Genomic DNA, 18,601 nt, shown 5'->3' with positions numbered 1-18,601 from the left:
AAAGCGACGGAAGTGTCTGGCACGAGTCATGGGCAATGAAAACAGTGGGCAGGTGACACCGTGACAAGAGGAGAGTTTAAAAGAGATTCAAGAGAAGATGGTATCATAAGTCTGCAGCTTCACGTCGACAGGGTAACAGTAGAGTTTGTGAAGCTTGACTCGGAGCGTCGGAAGTTCGTTTCTTTTAGTTCGAGTTCCTCTGAGTAGAAAAATGAGCATCAATGCAGACACAAACACAGACTTATACGATGAATGCACCGCCGACGACACAGAACGAAATGAAACTACACCTTTGTTAGCAAATGTAAGTATTGGAACTCTTCTGTTTTCTTCAGTTTGACACTGAAAGCTTCGATTTATTTATGTGAACTTAACCAGCATCACGTGCGCGCTCTGAAACTTTACAGGTTCCTCTGTTTTCTGCCTCAGTCAGCATTTAAAGGGATAGTCCAGAATAAAACAGGAACCATAACGAGTCACTCCTTATAATTCCACTTTTGAGGATATCTGCGTGTATATTTATATCTTTTAAGAAATAAAATTAATAACACGTACCACTTTTGTGTCTGAAAGTTAAGGATTTTTCAGTAATAGCTTAGGCATCATGAGGTTGGTTATGTAACACGTTGTTTTACACTAAAGTGAGGTTTGCTTGCCTCAGTGTTTGTCTGAAGAAAAGTTACTTTGCAGACATCTAGACTAAAAACCACCAGACTCCATTATCCCCTGAAGATGTTTCATTTATAAATCAATAAAACAAACTTATTGTCAAAATTTTCAAAATTTCTCAAACACGTACACTTAGGATTAACTCTTAATTCAGAATTGGAACCAGGAATACTTCATTAACCCCAGGGGGAAATTTGTATGAAACATTTTTTTTTTACTTTCAGTCCTCTGATAAAGCATATCTCAGTCTCCTTGTGTTGCCAGTGGCTTTTCCCACAGCTTTACTATCGAAAGTACTGTGTCACCTGAGGTTAAGCAAAGAGTAAATCAGAAGTACTTTATTTATCCCTGAGGGGAAATTGCTCTTTAGTCACAGCTACTCCTTCAAAAAGTTGAAAATAGAAATTACAAAAAAAGAAATTACAAGATTTGAAAAATAATAATAATGAAAATAAACCAATATAAAAAGTTGTAAAATTAAATATTTAAGAAATAATAAGTATAATAAGTGGAAAAATAGAAGTGTACATGCTCTTGATATTGAATATTAAGGGGGGGGGGGGGGGGGGGGGGGGGGCAACAACTTCAAATTATTTTTTCACGGAACATGAAAACTCTATTTTCCAGGTGGAGTTTGTGTGGAGTATTTAGGTTTCACATCCAAACTATTGGGAAAAAAGCCTTTATCTAGGGTTTGAGTAATGGGTTTATCAGCACTAATGATCAATCAGACAGGCTTAAGTGTATGAGGTAGTTCAAAGTCTAAGTCAGTTTGATTGATCAGTCATTCTCACGCATTTAGGGGAAGCAGAGATAGAAACCGCTAATTTCCTTAAAATAACTAACCATTATCACACTAAGAGACCACTATGCAGTATGACAAATATCTCATGGCTTCAGAAAGAACAAAGTATTTTAATTAAAATGACTCTTATCATTGATCTAAACTTAATAGAGTCAAATTCAAAAGGTACAAGTAGGATAACCACTGATATTTTTTTCTCTGCTGCACTCAGCACTGAGCTGTGCTAGTGCATCCTGTTGCCCCTAACAAAAACTCGGTCCACCTATGTCTGTTGAAAAGAGTTCTGTATTGTAGTATTCTATTATAGATTAATTTAGAAATCTGCTTTACATCTGGTGTCACAGTTTACTTCTGGTCTCATCAGTACTGTAACAAAGGTCGATTCAGATTCAGCAGCTCACAGGTCAATCCAAACTTGTTGTGACACTGACACTGGAGTTGCCGCTCGTTCTCTCCAGGATATCCCCTATTACAGAGGTCAAGCAGTTCGGGCAGCACCCCTTATCCTGAGCTCAGGCAGCTGTCCAAAAGCCAGCAGCTCAAATCCCACTCCAACCATTCCCATCTCCAGTCAATGATCCTGCATGCCACTGCAGTGTTGTTTCATGACATCCATCATCAGGGCCTGCCAGTTGTTCAGTATTCTGACATGAAAAATTCTCTTCAAGCGCTTCCAAAACAACCTGATAGCTAGCTTTTTTGTATTCAGTCATTGTCAACATTTTAACCTTTTGTTTCTCTTCTTTGTGCAGGGAGCACAGACCAGAACCAAAGGAGCTTCCTTCGCCTCCTCTGTGTTTAATCTAATGAATGCCATCATGGGCAGTGGCATTCTTGGTCTAGCTTATGCTATGGCTAGCACCGGAATAGTTGGTTTTTGGTAAGAGTGCTTTTGTCACATGGTTCAACACACTGCGAGTTAAATATATGCCAGTGCTTCAAATATCAGACACAATACAAAGACATATATGCTAATTTGTTCTTTGTTTTTCTCTCCTGTGAAGTATCCTGTTGGTGGTAGTTTCCAGCCTGGCAGCATACTCGATACATCTTCTCCTGAAGCTATGTGACAAAACAGGTGAAAGCCCAACAATGAATACACTTTAACTTTGGATGAGCACATCCACAGTGTAGAGCTATGTTATCATCTCTATCATGCTATTTTTTGTCTTTGTTTGTTTTTGGCTCTATTTACCTCCAATTTGTGCTATAATCTGGAGGTGTTCAAAACACTTTCTAAGGCGCAGAAAAACCAGAAAAGGATAATGCTAGGTTGGAAAGAGCCTTCAATCCTGACATGATCATCTTTGAAAGGAACAATTTTACATATTAGGTGTGTGTTAAGGTGTTTGGGATTCTGCTGTCATCTGCTGAAACTGCCTAATGTGGCTGCAGAGGTAACAGTGCTGAGTCTAATCACAGCTTTAAGTGATATCACTTCAGATGTCAATTTATTTATTTTTAAATCCGAATAGTTAGTTCGATCACAATTGCAACAATAACATGGCAAAATCTTGTACAAGTGGGCAGGTTGCATTATGGGTAATATAGGCAGGTATGATATTTTGTCCAAGGGGGTTCAAAGTGACTTATTTCAAAGTAATTTAAACTTAAATTTAATTCTTAGTAATGAAACGACCTCAAAGTGAGAAAAATGTGAAAAATGGTCAAATTTATGAAACAGTTTTAAACACAGATCAAAGAATCTGCTAGTTAACATCAGTTTGGTTTGATGTGTTTGGCTAGCACCATCTGCCTTTAGCCTTCCTTACAGGTTAACATTCACTTAATCACATTGCTCTGGCTGAGTATTTAATTGCCAGTTTAACTTTTTTTTTTTATCCTACATCCAACAATATCCCTGTTTTCTAGGTCAAAATACTGCCAAAACGCACAGAGCTATGAGATAGGGTTGTATCAACACAGTAGCCAGTAACCAGAGTTACAGCCCTGGCTAGCTGTAGGTGGTTGTGCTACAGCTTTAGCAATAGCAGTAGACTTAAAATAGCAAAGATATGAAGCATTTGTTTAAACTTAATTTTAAAAATAAATTAATGATTGAGAAATTTTGCTCTACTGCTTTGACATTCATTGAATGTCTTTTCTTTAAGGTTATCTAAAGTGTGGTTACAGTGATGAGACAATGACTTTTTTACAGAAACTATTTGCTTTGTCCCATATCACACTTCTGTAAGTACACTTACAAGAAGTGCACTGTGTACACTTTCATTGATCACATCCATAAACCATTTTAGATCTGTTCCTGCCATGTCCTCTACCTATCCAATATGGCGATCATTTAGTGTGAGCAGTGTCCACCGTTCCATTCTCAACTTTTTGACTGTTTTGAGCACGCCAGCTGAGAAACCAAAGTGCGCTGAGTTTTTCCGTGCTGTCATTGTGAACAAACTTATGCACTCAAAATAGTTAGTGTAGGTGCAGAAGTGCATGATTTGGAACACAGAAGCTCATTGCTACTTACAGATGCACTTATGCTGATTGATTTTCATAGGTATAAATTCATATGAAGACCTTGGTGGGCGAGCTTTGAAAAAACCAGGGAAGGTAAGTGTTGTCTTTTGGATCAGTGTCAAAGGAATTCACTGACTTTCGATGTCAACATCACCAGCAGTCACATTCACATTAACCACCCTTTCAAACTTCTCTGTAGGTTCTGGTTGGAATCACTATAGTCATCCAAAACATTGGTGGTAAGTCAGCTCCTATTTGACAGCTCACTTTCATACATTATTTCTGACATGTTGGACGCAAAGTGATTTTGTGGTTTTTATAAAAGCAGGATGATGAAGAGTGTAGGGTCAGACTGTGGCTGATGTTCTTTAGAGGGAGATAGCTCCTCCTACTGGTGGTGAGAAGATTTCTTTTGCTTAGGTTGTCCTTTCAGTGAGGCTCGTATCTAGATATCTTGATAGCCTTTGACCCTGTAGCCGCTGTCCTCTAGCCCACTCCCCTGGGCCTGAAACCTGACTTCTCATCTAATTGATCTCTGATGGTAAACCCACCCAGCACAGAGTAACCTAATGGACCCCTCCTCCTCTTCCCTCACACACAGCCACACAAACACACTTCTCTTTCCTTTACTGTTGCTTCAGCCTCACACTGCTCCTCTCAGACAGTGTAGAGCTGAGGTGATAGCTTCTCTGCAGTCATTAGCGGCACGTCTGAGTGGATTACTGCCATGGCCTCTGGTATGTTTGTGGTTTTCCCAGCATGGGGCAGAGTGTGTGAGAGTGTGAGAGCCGGCACTCCAGCATGCATCTGTCCACAACCCCGGGCCTCCTTTTATAAGAGCGCAATTAGCCTCACTCTGGGTAAACATTCATCTGCTCTGCCAAAGCCTGATGGGCCAATTGACCTTAATTACTGACCAGCCCAGGGCTCTCTCAGCCCTCCTCTCTGCTCACTCTTAATGAAATGAAAGTGGTTCTGTCTTATGTTGAACACACTTTACTGCTGCTCACTGGCCACACACAGAAAGTTTACGTCAATTTTTCACATTCATGCTTTTATGTGAATTCTTTCCTTCCTGCTTTTGCCAGTAACAATCCTTTTTCTTCACTCAAGGGTCTTTTCTCGTTTAGACATGTAAGTATGATCCTGGGATTCTCTTGGAAAGTGTTGTTGTGCAAACCAACTGCATGAAACTAAACCATTGCATCACGCCTGTTGTATGATCCCTGTCAGTGTGGGTGTGTGGTTAAAATTATTTTCGTTTTAATGCCTCTTTTTGAGTTGATGGATAAACTTTTGCAGCCAGAGCTTCAAAGCTATCCCTGCCTCATTATAACAACTTATTGACAGATTTAAGTGCTCATAAATGGCATTCACAGAGTGAGTATGTCCTTGTGTCTGTGTGGGCTGAGAGGGTTATTGGAGGAATTTTCTTTCATAAACAAAGACAGGATCTGAGGGATTATGGTCGAGGCTTATTTAACGGCGAGTGCAAGACCTGCCCCTGAGGCTATAAGGTCCTGGCTAACTCTAGCCAGCTCTTCCCTGCTCTGCTCTGCTTCCCAAAACTTAAATCCCTTAACACACTTTCCCTTTATGACTGACCACACACTGCATCTGCATCCCCACTCAACCAGAAACGTCCTCCCCGCCTGCTTCCAGCCCCATCTCTCCTTTCAAACTTTACTCCTGGTGTTATTGAAGCTGGTACGACCCTCAGGAAGTGACCCTTATCCCCTCTCTGATTGGCTGTCCATGAAAGGATGTCGGAGGCTGATAATATCCTGTTTCCTCAAGAGGTAGAGCAGGGGGAGAAATACCTGGATTAGCGTCAGAGATCATTATTGTTAGCATTCCTCCCTCCCTCTGCTTTTCCTTCATCTCTGCTGCTTCTACGCGTCTCCAGCGGTTGGAAGATCTGCATAACGTCTGCTCCTCCGCACAGAGGGCTTTTCTGGTGATCCCTTTTAGCTTCTCGCCCCACCCATCTGCATTAACTCAGAGCCACCATACCCTTTTCCACCTTTACCTCCAATGCACCAGAAAACACTTCAACCTCACACACAATCCACCGCTCTGTGCGGCAGTGTGAAGTCCTGTGTTGTGTTTAACACTTTGAGGTGTTTATTTGCTCACTGTATTTCAAAATCAGACATTTTCCAACCTCTTTGCTCCTCTCTGTCCCCTTCAGCCATGTCATCCTATCTGTTCATCTTGAAGTCAGAGCTCCCTGCAGCCATCAACAGCTTCCTGAGCTCACACGGCACAGGGTAGGTATATTCATCAACTTGAGCTCACTTCTTTGCAAAATCTTTCACAGCTGTGGTGTAAAACCAAACTATTCTTTTAGATTAGCTGCATTAGTAGATAACGTATGAGTCATTCCTTTTCCCATGACATTGAAGGTCGTAACTTTGACTTGAACTATGTCGAATCAGACGCCACAGAGATTGAAAAATTAGAATAATGGGACTGAAATGAATAATGCATAGAAGAAGATTCCAAATCGTTGTGCATTTCTTACATTTTGTGTGCGAGTGATCACAGTAAACTGTGTTTTATTGCCCAAAAAATACCCAGAGGAAAGGTAAATATGACAGAGAGCCATTCATCACGCATCATCAGCAGCCGCTTTCTTTCATTGGTCTGCAAGGACGAGCCTACAGGCTGAAGCCAAGAAAAGAACTCCTGTCGCTTTATTATTGGCCACACTGGTTCGAGCAAGGATATGTGGCTGCTCTCAGCCCAATCCGTCAACATCTGAATCTTCCACACAGCTGCTTTGTATTAGCGCTCTCCTTTCACCCCCAAATCTCTCGCACATGTTCCCCCAGAATCAGACTGATACAAGGGGATATCAGTTTTGCCATTCTAATTACAGCTTGCTGCTGCGGGAAACAAAACATCTCTGTTAATGAGCAGCTTTCCGATTTTAAAAGACGCACACTCCACTCAATCTAAGCTGAAATAAATGAGTTGTTTTATATTAAAACCCATCTTTTTCTGGCTCATTTAGCACAAAACGGCAGTCAAATAACACAGCTATGCTTGATCTGGTTTTCTCTGAAACAAGGCCCGATACATGCACAGCTGCAGATTTGGTTTATGTGCAGCATTGGTGAGATTTATGCTGATCTTCAACACTATGTGAAGATTGACTCATTGGCAGTCAAACTCCAGCCTTAACAGAGTGCGATCCTGCATCTTGTTATGGCGTGAAATGTTCCACATTTCATGGGTCGTCGAGGTATCCTGCTTCTTTACTGTAAGCCTCGAGCTGGATCACAGCAGGGCTGGAGATTTTTTTTTTTTTACATCCCTGTGACTGCTTATCGCTCTGTAAAAGTAGAGAAGAGGTTTAGCTAAGCTGAGTTTGAGCTCTCCTGCTAAACTTAGGCTGTGGTAAAGGTGATTGGACATGAGGGAGTCGAGGTCGGAGCAGAGGTCTCGCCGACATCCAGTTACAGGGCAGAAACACGAGTGTAGACGCAGACAAATCCATCTGCGCCTCTGCTAACGCCACAGCTGTGAAACTGCCAAACAGGGGTCAGTGGGTGTTGATGTGGTCAGAGCAGGTGCTGCCGACTGTGGGAGCCCCATAAAGAGCGCTGGAGCCAGTCCCTCCTGACCCCCACGCTGCCGTCCAGCACCAGGCAGCACCCTCTCCAACCCCAACCCCGACCCCAGCGGAGCCAGCATGCCTTCCACATGTGTCACCTCCAAACGCCGCCCCCTCCTCCCTGCTTGCCTCCTTTTCCTCCTCCTTTAGCTCCCAAATCCCGAATAAACCACCAAGGCTATCCCTCAGCAAAGGAAAATATTATTCCCCCTTTCAAAAAAACCCAGAGAGTAGAATGTGGGCTCAAATGACAGAGTGACACGACGTTTGCATGTGAATTACATAATTGTTATGGTTTGCAAGAGCTAAAGCCCTTAATTCAAACCACATGATGAATCTGTCGCTGCATATTTGAGCACGAAATGGAGACAAATTTTCCAGAGCAGGTTTGTTTTAAAGCTCTGCACATTAATCTGTGCTATCCATGACATCCACTGCAGGACCTGGAGGGTGGTGATGATGGGAAATGTGGCTTGATTCAGAGTCGGGCTTTTTAATAATTCATGTGTGCTTGTTTTGCAGAGATGCCTGGTATCAAGATGGCAGGTTGCTCCTGATCATTGTCACACTTTGTATCGTCCTACCTCTGTCGATGTCACCAAAAATAGGTAAGTAAAACCATCAGGTTAGCGTCTGTGCTTTATCTGCGACGGCTTTTAATCACTGTTTCACTGCAGATCCTTCTCTTACTTTACAGGCTTCCTGGGCTACACCAGTAGCATCGCCTTCTTCTTCATGCTCTACTTTGCAGTCGTGGTGAGTTTCCAAACACACACTTCCTTTTCAGAGGATTTCTTTTCTTATGTTTCTGTTGTTGATGAGCTGCTTTGTCTCTTTCCAGGTTGTGGTTAAGAAGTGGGCCATCCCCTGCCCACTGCCTCACAACACAACCACACCTCCAGATACTTTGCAGGTAACACTAACTTTTAATTTTACACACACACACACACACACTCATACACGCAGCCAGAGATCCTGAGTCTGCGGTCTGTAGTGTGGACCAGACGGTCACGGCCACAGGATTATGAGAGGAAACCCAGGAGACCAGAGTTTACCGACTGTGTCGACTGGCTGATGAGGACCAGAGGAGTTTGCATGGTGAATGGTGCCAGTCCTCCTGAGGGGGAAGGAAGTTCATATGACCTCGCATCAGACTGGAAATCACCTCTGGCCTTTTGGAATTATACACAGCGCTCTATGGTTTCAGACCTGGCATGGTTTACCCAAATGCTTGTTTTCCCTTCAGCTCCAAATCTGCCTTTGGAATCCAGTTTTTAGTTTCTTTACCTGCGGCAGCTTAAGCAGCTCTAGAGTAGGCTTCTCTTCTCTGGTAATGACATACTCTCTTTCTCTTCTCTTGTTTTACAGTCATCAAATTACTCTGAGTGCACACCAAAGCTGTTTGTCATATCAAGCAAGGTACGTGTATAAAATCCAGTCTTTTTCCATGCTGAACCTCTGAGGGGGCAAATGATGAGCTGTTGAAAGTCTGTCTGCTGCAGTTCAACTTTCTGTGCATCAGGAAATTCACATCTAAAGGCCATGTGTGCATGTAGAAATATTTCCTTTAATTTAAACTCAACTCTACAATGTTTACCGAAAAAATTTTCAATTACAAACTCCTGGACACCTGAGCATCACTCAGCAACAAAAACACCTCAGACCTCACCTTGACCCACCTAGCCGCTCACTCCTGTGTGACATTGTAAGCTGATCATGTGTTAAGCTCAGCTGTGATCGGACTGAATTTGTCTTTCAGAGTGCCTACGCCATCCCCACCATGGCCTTCTCCTTCCTGTGCCACACAGCCATCCTGCCGATCTACTGCGAACTGGACCGGTCAGCATCGTCTCACACCTACCTTTGTTTTGGTTTTTAAATCAAATTTAGTTTTCCATGTCTTGCATAGACTACAGTATAAGGTATCAGGGATTCCCAACAGAGAAGAAGCTTAGGGAAACACATTTTGTGAAATCCAAATACTGTGGATTTTTTTTTCTAATTGAAAATAATCATAAAACAAATTGAGTAGTTTCACCTTCAAAAATAATATTGCTTTAAACCTTTATAAAATGAAATTCTCACATTAAAATTCCTCAAGAAAAAATAAGTTAAATACCATATTAATTAAAGTAGCCTGCTGTCTGTTGAATTGATAACGTGATTGGTTAGTTTAGTTAATAGTCAGATCTGCTTTTAATTTTTGTATGCTCACTCTGATACTTCGATATTTCATGGCTGCTGGAAAGTTTTTTAATATCTGTGCAGAATTGAAAACCATTGACTTGATTCAGCATCACAGCTGCCTTATTTGCTGAATACATTTTGAGTCACTTTGATAAACTCCACATGACTTTAAGTGGTGAGTGACAGCTGGCCTCAGTCACTGTGACAAATGAGGCCCCACCCACCATCGTGTGGCTTGAACAAACCCCAACAGCAGAATATTTGCAATAAAATCAACACTTTTTGTACTTGAAGGAAAAAACGTCGTCTTATATTCAGGTTACCATGGTTTGTTTTTAACTCCTTTGATTACATTTTGCTCAGTGAGTGTGCTCTGTTGTCTCTCAGGCCCACTAAGAAGAGGATGCAGAACGTCACAAATGTCAGCATCGGCCTCAGCTTCGTGTTTTACCTCATCTCAGCACTGTTTGGCTATCTCACCTTCTACGGTAAGCCTGCAGTCAGTGCGTGTATTAGTTTGTTCCTATTTCACTCACATCTTTAAAACAAAGATAGCAGACTCATTCGTCACTTAACTGAGTTCAGTCACATCTCTGTTTGTCTCGTCCTCACAGCCCATGTGGACTCCGAGCTGCTGCTCAGCTACGATGCTTATCTCCGTCATGACATCATGGTGATGACAGTCCGACTGGCTATACTGCTCTCTGTGCTGCTGACTGTGCCACTCATTCAATTCCCGGTCAGTCTACTGAAGTCATCAAATCCTGTCAACACCCTTTAAGTGTTTTCAACTTTATCTCCTGGAATTAAGTCTTTATTATCAGTGTCTACAATCTCAGATTTTTATTTTGAGTCAGTGTCATTATGATGTCTCACTTCCTATTTCCCACTTCATTCAGAGCGCTGCTTACACTGAGCTGTGTTTGTTTATTTTTTTTTTGTGTGTTTGCTTCAGGCACGTAAAGCAGTGATCTTGCTCCTGCGTAGAGATCAGTCCTTCTCCTGGCTGACCCACATCGCTGTTACTCTCATGATCTTGGCCATTGTGCTGCTGATGGCAATCTTTGTGCCGGATATCAGACATGTATTTGGAGTTGTGGGTAAGTGAAGACTTTCAAATATGAAAAGGACATAAGATGTTTCTTGACATTCAGATATTGATCCTGCTGGTTGGCATTACAGTCTCTCCTCATTCATATTTAATGTTGTAGTGCTGCTCAAACAGTTTGCGAAGCTGCAGTAATCATGTATTAAATCAATTGTCTGCAACTGAGTCAACTTTTCTGTTTCTTCCCCAGGATCAACCACATCCAGCTGTCTGCTCTTCGTCTTCCCCGGCATCTTCTACCTCAAAATCAGCGGCCAGCCCCTTAAAACCTTCGACTCAATCGGGGTAACGACACACTGTCCACACATGCTAAATTCAGCAAAATCGTGGTCACATGGTGATTATGTTCAAGGATTGTTTATGTGTTTTGTTTTTTTCAGGCTCTTGTTCTGCTGGTCTTTGGTTTGATGATGGGAATCACCAGCCTCTCTGTCATCGTTATCACATTGACACAGAGCTCCTGACGTGTCCAAACCACCCACCACTTTCCCTGATCCAGAGCTAGAGTAACAAAGAGGAGGGAAAAGCGTGCCAAAGAAACTCCATACTGGAAAAAGAAAGAAAACTGATTCTGATCGGCATCTTCTCAGGCAGATTGTTCAAGGGAAATTTATTCTTGACACTAAAAGTTGTTGGTGTTTTGTTTGTTTTTGTAACTCACTAGTGGACCAAAATTTGCACAAATAAGACAATGGTTAATGGGAAAACAAGGGCTGCTCACAGATTTATACTCACTTCTGCACACGTGGTTTGATTTTTTTCGTCTTTTTTTACTGCCTGAAAAAAAAGGAGAGGTGAAGTTTACTCACTCAGAATAACCCAAGAAAGCTTCAGGTGAGATGTCCATTTTCCTTTATTTTGTTTTTAAAATGCTTATACTTTCTGACAGACTTTGTACTGTCCTGTGTGGAAGATCATGCACTTTATGTAAATCAATCAGCTGTTCTTTAAGAACGCAGTTGACCAAGTCCGAACCGTACATTTGGCAGGTTTACACTTTTTCAGATCAAGTTTATCTCAGACTTTCACTGATTCTGTGACTGGACGGTTTTGATAAAGGGACCAAGTAGTTTTATTTTGTTTGTTTTTTATTTTACCTTTTATTTTAAACTTGCTTTTATTTTTTAACCCATGTAGTGATTTTGTCACCACTTACTATCTCAGGTTTAAGTGTTACTGCTGCTACTTGTATTCTTGAACTTTATGAAGGTGGCGAACTGAACAGCTAAGTCACAGATTTTTAAACTGATCAGACTTTGTTTGGACCAGCGATCTACAAGATACCCTGTACTGTTGTATTATGGATGTTCAACATCAGATTACCTGCGTTCAATAAAAGGGATGTTCTTTATATGCTGACATGTTTTGCTCAGGTTTGCTCAATTGACCACGAATCTGTTTTTATCAGTTCTGTGGAAAGCTTGTCAATATACTGTCACATTCATGGACGGTATGGTCAGACCTGCTCTTCAGTTTTGCGCTGTGAGTTCAGTCTGTACCTAATGAGAGCCACATGCTCAGTACGTTTCTAATCATGATGCTGTTTAGATTGTCTTCATGCTTGCTCAGAATCCTACAGTCACTCACTGCTGGTTTTAATCTCAGGAATTACGCAGACCGACCTCCTAGTCCCTGCAGAAAGCAGCGGCTGCTTTTGCTCCACACTCCCTGGAGTAACGTTACTCTCTGTGAGAAATATCACTGTCCACCACCCTGCACTCTGAAAAACACACCTGTGGAAAAAATACAACAGCGTCACAGTCATTGATGAAAAATATTTTTGATACAAGGGTGGGGAAAGTTCTCAGCTCACATGAAGTAGCAATACAGCTGTGCAAAAAAATCTTTCATTATGTATGTTTCATGAAGACAAACTATTTTACCTTCAAAGTGAAAAAATATTGAAGTAAAACAAACCCAGTCTGCAGGAGCTATGCAAATATGCACTCATAGCTATATAGTTCAATGGTGTCCAACTCATTGAAAGGACCAAAATCTAAATCTGGTGGACTGAAAATAATTGAGGGTAGACAACAGTGAAAAAAGCTCTGCTGCACCTTTTAGCTTTTCTTGAATAACTAAATCAAAAATCCCCTTTTCCCCCAAAAGAGTTCAAGTCATGAGCCAAAAAGTGTTCAATACCTTTTAATTTGAAAATACATTGTTTTGAGCTCATGAAACACACCTACAATTTAAAATATTGATCAAAAAATAAATTGGCTGTTTGATATGCAGTTCCAAAAAATTATATCTTTAAATAAAATAAGGCAGTTAAAAGAGTTATTACATTTTTCTTTAGGGGTGTTAATGGTAGCTTCTTCTTTTTTTCTTCGAGTTTCAACTGGTAACTCTCAGCAGTCTGTCAGCATATTGGTTGAAACATTTTCTTTTTAAAGAAGTAAAACTGCTCTTGCTGGACATTTTCTTATGAGCAAAAAAAAAAACAACATAATCTGACCAAACCCATCATCAGCACAAGATTACCACCTAGTGTCAAACTGTGCTCACAGCAGCCCTGGCCCTCCTCTTTTCATTGGCATTCCTCTTCTGGTTTATGAAAGCCTAACTAGAGATAACCAGATGCCTCAGGTTTGTTGTGGGGAGGGGGCAAGCATGTGAACATGGACCAGAGATGTTTTTGTGGAAGTCTGACTGAGGCATGTGTCCCCATTTGAGGCTGGAGTGTTTTTGTTTAGTTAAACTCACTCACACCCTGGGCCCATGTCCAGCAGTATGACAACACCATCTCCCGGGGTAAGAGGATGGAATGAAGCGGGGGAACGATGGTGGGATGAAATTAATCCCCTGCTGGCAGCCACTGCTCTTGTATTGTTTTAAGAGGTGTTGGCTGTGTTCTGTGAAAATTATTTTCTGTTGTTGGAGTACTCTGACTCCTGACACAAACTGACCGTTCATTCTATGAGAGATGACACCAGCACTGTTCAAGGACACATATGTCTTAAGGCTAGATCTGAAGTTTACAATAAACTAATGTAACTAAGTTTAGAGATCCTTGATTCAGTCTGTAAACTGCCCAAAAGACTAGCTGAAATGATGAGCTTTTCATATAGGGATCTTCTAACTGGTTCATTCCATGTTAGATGAACAGGCCTCAGACACCAAGGTCTGTCCAAAGCTCCACCCCCACAGGACTCCAAAGGGCTGGTCAGTATGAGGGAAGGCTGTAAGTCTTAAAGAGACAGCAGATAAAACAAAGTGTTTTAAACACAGGCTGAAATAGGGGTTTTTGATAACAGCATAATGAGTGGGGAGGAATGATTTTCTGAGATGAAAATCCTGTAAAGTTTTAACAGGAAGAGGGACAGTATTTTCCCTCAAAAAAAGTGTAACTCCCCTATTTTCGGAGCGTTAGAGCTTACACAAGACAACAGTTACAAGTGTTTATCTCAGACTAACTGATACAGTTAAACTGTGTATGCAAAGGTAGGGCAAAGTCACAAAACAATTTGAGGAAATGAAATAGCATTGCAAGGTTATGCAAAAAAATATTTATTTATTCATTTTGATGTTGGTTAATACAAATTGTACTGCAACGTAACTAAGGCGAGTGGAGCCACAAGATTACATCCCCTCAGGCAGCCATCACTCGTTGAAATCCTCTTCAAATCAATGAGCTATCGGTAGAATCCAAAGCAGAACTTGACTTCATCTTCCTGTTTGTGTTTCAGTAACATCAGATTCACTTTCCTTTGCAGGTAGAGGTAGTCACAGCTGAGAACATGCACATCTGCTTTCTATTTACCCGCATAATCCCATTCAACAGGCATTCCTGGCTGAAAGGTGCTTTAAGGGTCTTTTCACATAAGCCTTTTAATGCTGGCTGGCATGATGAGTGGTTTTCCAATTTAGTCACGGTGGCGAACTGCAACTCAGCAAATGTCATCGATACGCAAATGTCATCACTGATAAAGTGCCCTCCATTTGATTTTTTTCTGTCCTTCCTTTCCTTTCTTCCACCAACGCTCCACGCTGCTTTTCTGCTTTTAATCGATTTCCACGCTCTATCAGTATACATGCTCTTTGTGTCACAGTAAGAGAATTCCTGGCTTTGAAGACTCTGTTTTTAGACAGGGAATGCTTTGGATTGTATTTTTTCTACACATATTGTCCTTTCTTAACGTGAAATTGAATTAATAAAAGACCTAAGACATGCAAAAGAGAGCATGAAAAACCCATATGAGTTAAAACATGGTAGACCATGCATTATCTTCTCTTATTATCTCCTTTCAACAGGTGTTACATTTAAAGGACTCTGATAGTATTAAGTCATGATCTTGAAACTGTCCTCTGCCTCTTCTTTTTTCTGCATTTGTCTGGAGCGCTTTAAGCTGCTTCTGTGTAACAAAGTGATGTCCTTCGACACACTTCCTCTGTATTTTTGAGCACCATAGAAAGCTGACTTACACACAAAACTACCATGCCCAGCTCTGGGGTCCTGAAAACATTCAAGATAAGAATTTCCTATCACTCAAATCGCCCGTCAGTCAAAAGTCAGGCTGGCACATCAGCAGCATGAGGATGACATGAAATAGATTTCACCCCAAGATGGCTGCCACCATGGTCACCAAGACATAACAATCCTGGGATTGAGATTTTTATTTGGCTGAGCAGAAATTAAGGAAAATAAACAGGGAGGATTGAATCTTGTTTTTGGAAGTACAGCAATGCTTGGTTGTTTTGGCAGAGGATGTGCAGAGGGGTGGAGGATGAGGAGGGGGATCCATGGAGCGTCAGTGGTCAGCAGCACAGTATGAGCTACAGGCTGTATTTCTGGGCTGGTGTGTGGAGGATAACTTGTCTCTCTGCGATCCCATCAGCCCCAGGCTGAGCTCTTAATGCGGCCCTGACGCCTTGCTGGCGCAGGGGCCACGCTGCCTCACATCTGGAGCCAATTACCCTGGAGGGGGCTGTGACAGAGCCCCCCCACCACTCTTTACTTCACTCTGCTATGCTCTGCTGTCCAACTCACTCCAACCACTCTCAGTCACATTCCTGCAATTTTCACAACAGCTCTATTTTTGTCAGTCTTCCTTGTCTTAAGAAAAACACTTCCTTTTCATTAACTCTAAATCCTCTTTTGATTTTTAACCAATCAGTAGAGGAGTGTCAGATTTAAGACTCATTGTACCATGTTGTTGCATGTTATCCACTCTTTCATCATCTATTTACCTTCACAAAGACTGCAAAAAAGTTGGTCAGTTTAATGTGATACAAACGTGTATAAACTTATGACCCCATTTCTGTAGAGTTTGGCAGAACAGTGCCATCATAAGTCATGTTCCCCAGCCCAGAGCGCAGGCAGTAAACACCACTTGTGAATAAAGCACATTTACAACCAAATCAGCTTTTACAGGTGTGATTTATGGTGCAACCCTGCTTCCACCTCAAACAGCCACGGGGATGTCAGAGTGTGTATTCTGCATGTGTGTTGTAGTGGGTTTTTTGTGCAGCCTTACCTGAGACAGGGATGTGGTCTGGTGACTGTAGCGTGGTAGTTAGTTCTTCTGAGGCGTGGTGGGGGTGTATACTAGCCCCTCAGGATTTTGCTTACCAGGGTCACAGGAGTTGGGATTGGGCTTCTCTAAACTGAGGCCATATACTCTTTATTCCCCACTGCCCTGTTTGGCAGCGATGCTATGGTTCATTAGCTGTAGCTATAGGTTGTATACCTGGGCAGGGAGCCAGAGGATTGAGCTGTCCTGGGTTACACGCACATAAATTGAATGTGGAGTCTTTACAGGTGGCTGAAATAAAGTTGTGTATAAAGAAAGACAGCCTGTCCTTAGAAATGGAAGGATTTTGATAGCCTATGTTGTGCTTGTGTGTAGTAATATTTTACAACTTAAAGAGATACATCAGAAGTTTAGTTATGGTTTCCTCCCTGTGTTTTTATGTGTATGTGCCTGTTTGAAGAATGACCAAAGTGTTTTGGGCTGTGGACTGTAAGTGTGTACATGTTCACATGAGGCCCAGAAGTCTGTGTTTTTGAATAGGTGCTGGGTCATGTGAAGTTGCAGACTTTCAATAGGGATGTCTAATTCAGAATATGTCAATGACAACCTTGAAGAGCCTGGAATCAAGAGGAGAAATGCAGACAAAGTGCCACTCGTTTGAAACAAGGAGACGTGGGGGCAAAAGTTGAAGAATGAAACTCAACAAACCATTATTTGCTTTTTAAACACAGCCCAGGCTCTTGGGGGAGCATGATAAATAAGTCTTTTAAGTTGTTTCATTGTGACAGCAAGGCAATAACTGAAGAAGAGGAGGACTGAGGTGAGAAGAGAAACACTGACTCTAGAAGTCTTACTCTGCCCTCTGCTGGATAGGATTAACATCTTAAAATGTTTTAGTTTCTGAATTGATGGAGAGAAAAAGAAAAAATGTTTGATACCTTGACACTGAGGTGCTGGGTAAGTGCTTACTTTTTTGTGATTCCGGTCACCTGCAGCTCAAGATTCAAGTGTAAAATGTTTCACTTTAACCAAACGTGTGGCTGAAACCTTGGTGGTGTTCAGTGTATTTGCACCCACTGAACTGCCTCCATCAGCTATCTGCCTGCTGCATCATCACAACCTTCTCCATTCAGTAAGGTCATCTTGTTTACAAGGCAGTCTGCATCCCTCGGACCTGTAAAATGTGTGGGTCCAGCTCTTTTATTTATAACAGCCGGAGCAGAGAGATGTGGAGCGCTGACATTTGGCAGAGTGGGGTCAGAGGTCAAGTCTAACACTAATAAAGTGGAGACTTTGATCATGGCATTTATGGACAGAGCAGGCGCAGTACCATCAGGGAGAGAAAGAGAGGACACACACACACACACACACACACACACACACACACACACATACGCACACACATTGTGGAATAAAAAATAGGGTAAGCAGTAAGATTCTATTAATAATTAATTATCTTTATACCCATTCCCCATCTTTTAAATGCAACTGCATGTATATTTGAATAACTTTGATTCATCCAATTGATCACTGAATACCTCAGTTAAGATGACAGAAGACCAAGAACCCCAAACATTACATTTTATTTCTAGGAGAGTAATAATCTTTTTGAGAACAACCTTAATTAAACACAGTCAAAGCTAAATAATTTGAATTTTTTAACGTTTTTTTTTGCATATATGATTTAATTTGTTTTCCCTTTTGCTTTTTGCTTTTTCTTTTTTTAAAAGCTTTTATGAATAACTTGGTACCTTGAAATAATGGCACATCATTCAAAGATATGTTTTCTTTTAATTCTCAAATGGTTTGAAAGTTTTTGTTGTTGTTGTTGTTTGTTTTATGGATTCTTGCTGGAAGAAAATTTTTGCCTGAAAATACCATGGCCCTTCAAATCATCATGAAGTATGTCTATGACAACCATAGTAGGCCTCACCCAGGATGGCAATAGTCTAGCCCAGTGGTTCTTGAACTTTTTTCAGTCATGTACCTCCTATGATATGTTTTTTTTTTTGTTTTTTTTTTTTTTTTTCCGCCAAGTACCCCCTAACAAACATAAAGCAGTTTTGGATGGAAAAAAGAACCGTACTCTTAGTGTCTATTGAATATGATATTAAATTTATGAACTCAAACTCATAGTGGATTCAAACATTGATTAAATAAATGTTGATAAACAAATTTTGCTTGGTTGCTAATTTTTGAATATACATCTTTGAATCTTGAGTACCCCCTGGAGTGCCCTTGCGTACACCCAGGGGTACGCATACCCC

The 18,601-nt window shown here is 41.3% G+C and overlaps 1 protein-coding gene across 1 annotated transcript; it reads left to right on the top strand.

Annotated features, from left to right (window-relative positions):
- Nucleotides 1-50: 50 nt before the first annotated feature.
- Nucleotides 51-12,235, top strand: slc38a6 (solute carrier family 38 member 6). The gene is made up of 16 exons (XM_074692710.1): nt 51-304; nt 2,227-2,354; nt 2,479-2,552; nt 3,987-4,039; nt 4,146-4,185; nt 6,138-6,216; nt 8,088-8,173; nt 8,263-8,321; nt 8,407-8,478; nt 8,934-8,984; nt 9,325-9,404; nt 10,140-10,240; nt 10,367-10,491; nt 10,708-10,852; nt 11,051-11,145; nt 11,241-12,235. Exons 1-16 carry the CDS (start codon nt 212-214, stop codon nt 11,322-11,324), a joined length of 1,365 nt encoding a protein of 454 aa, XP_074548811.1. The 5' UTR covers nt 51-211; the 3' UTR covers nt 11,325-12,235.
- Nucleotides 12,236-18,601: the final 6,366 nt, after the last annotated feature.

Source organism: Halichoeres trimaculatus, unplaced genomic scaffold (assembly GCF_033239565.1).
Source record: "Halichoeres trimaculatus isolate MK-OKI-2021-1 unplaced genomic scaffold, fHalTri1.1 fHalTri1_scaffold_17, whole genome shotgun sequence".
Taxonomy (NCBI): domain Eukaryota; kingdom Metazoa; phylum Chordata; class Actinopteri; order Labriformes; family Labridae; genus Halichoeres; species Halichoeres trimaculatus.
This window is presented reverse-complemented; position numbering and strand designations above follow the sequence as displayed.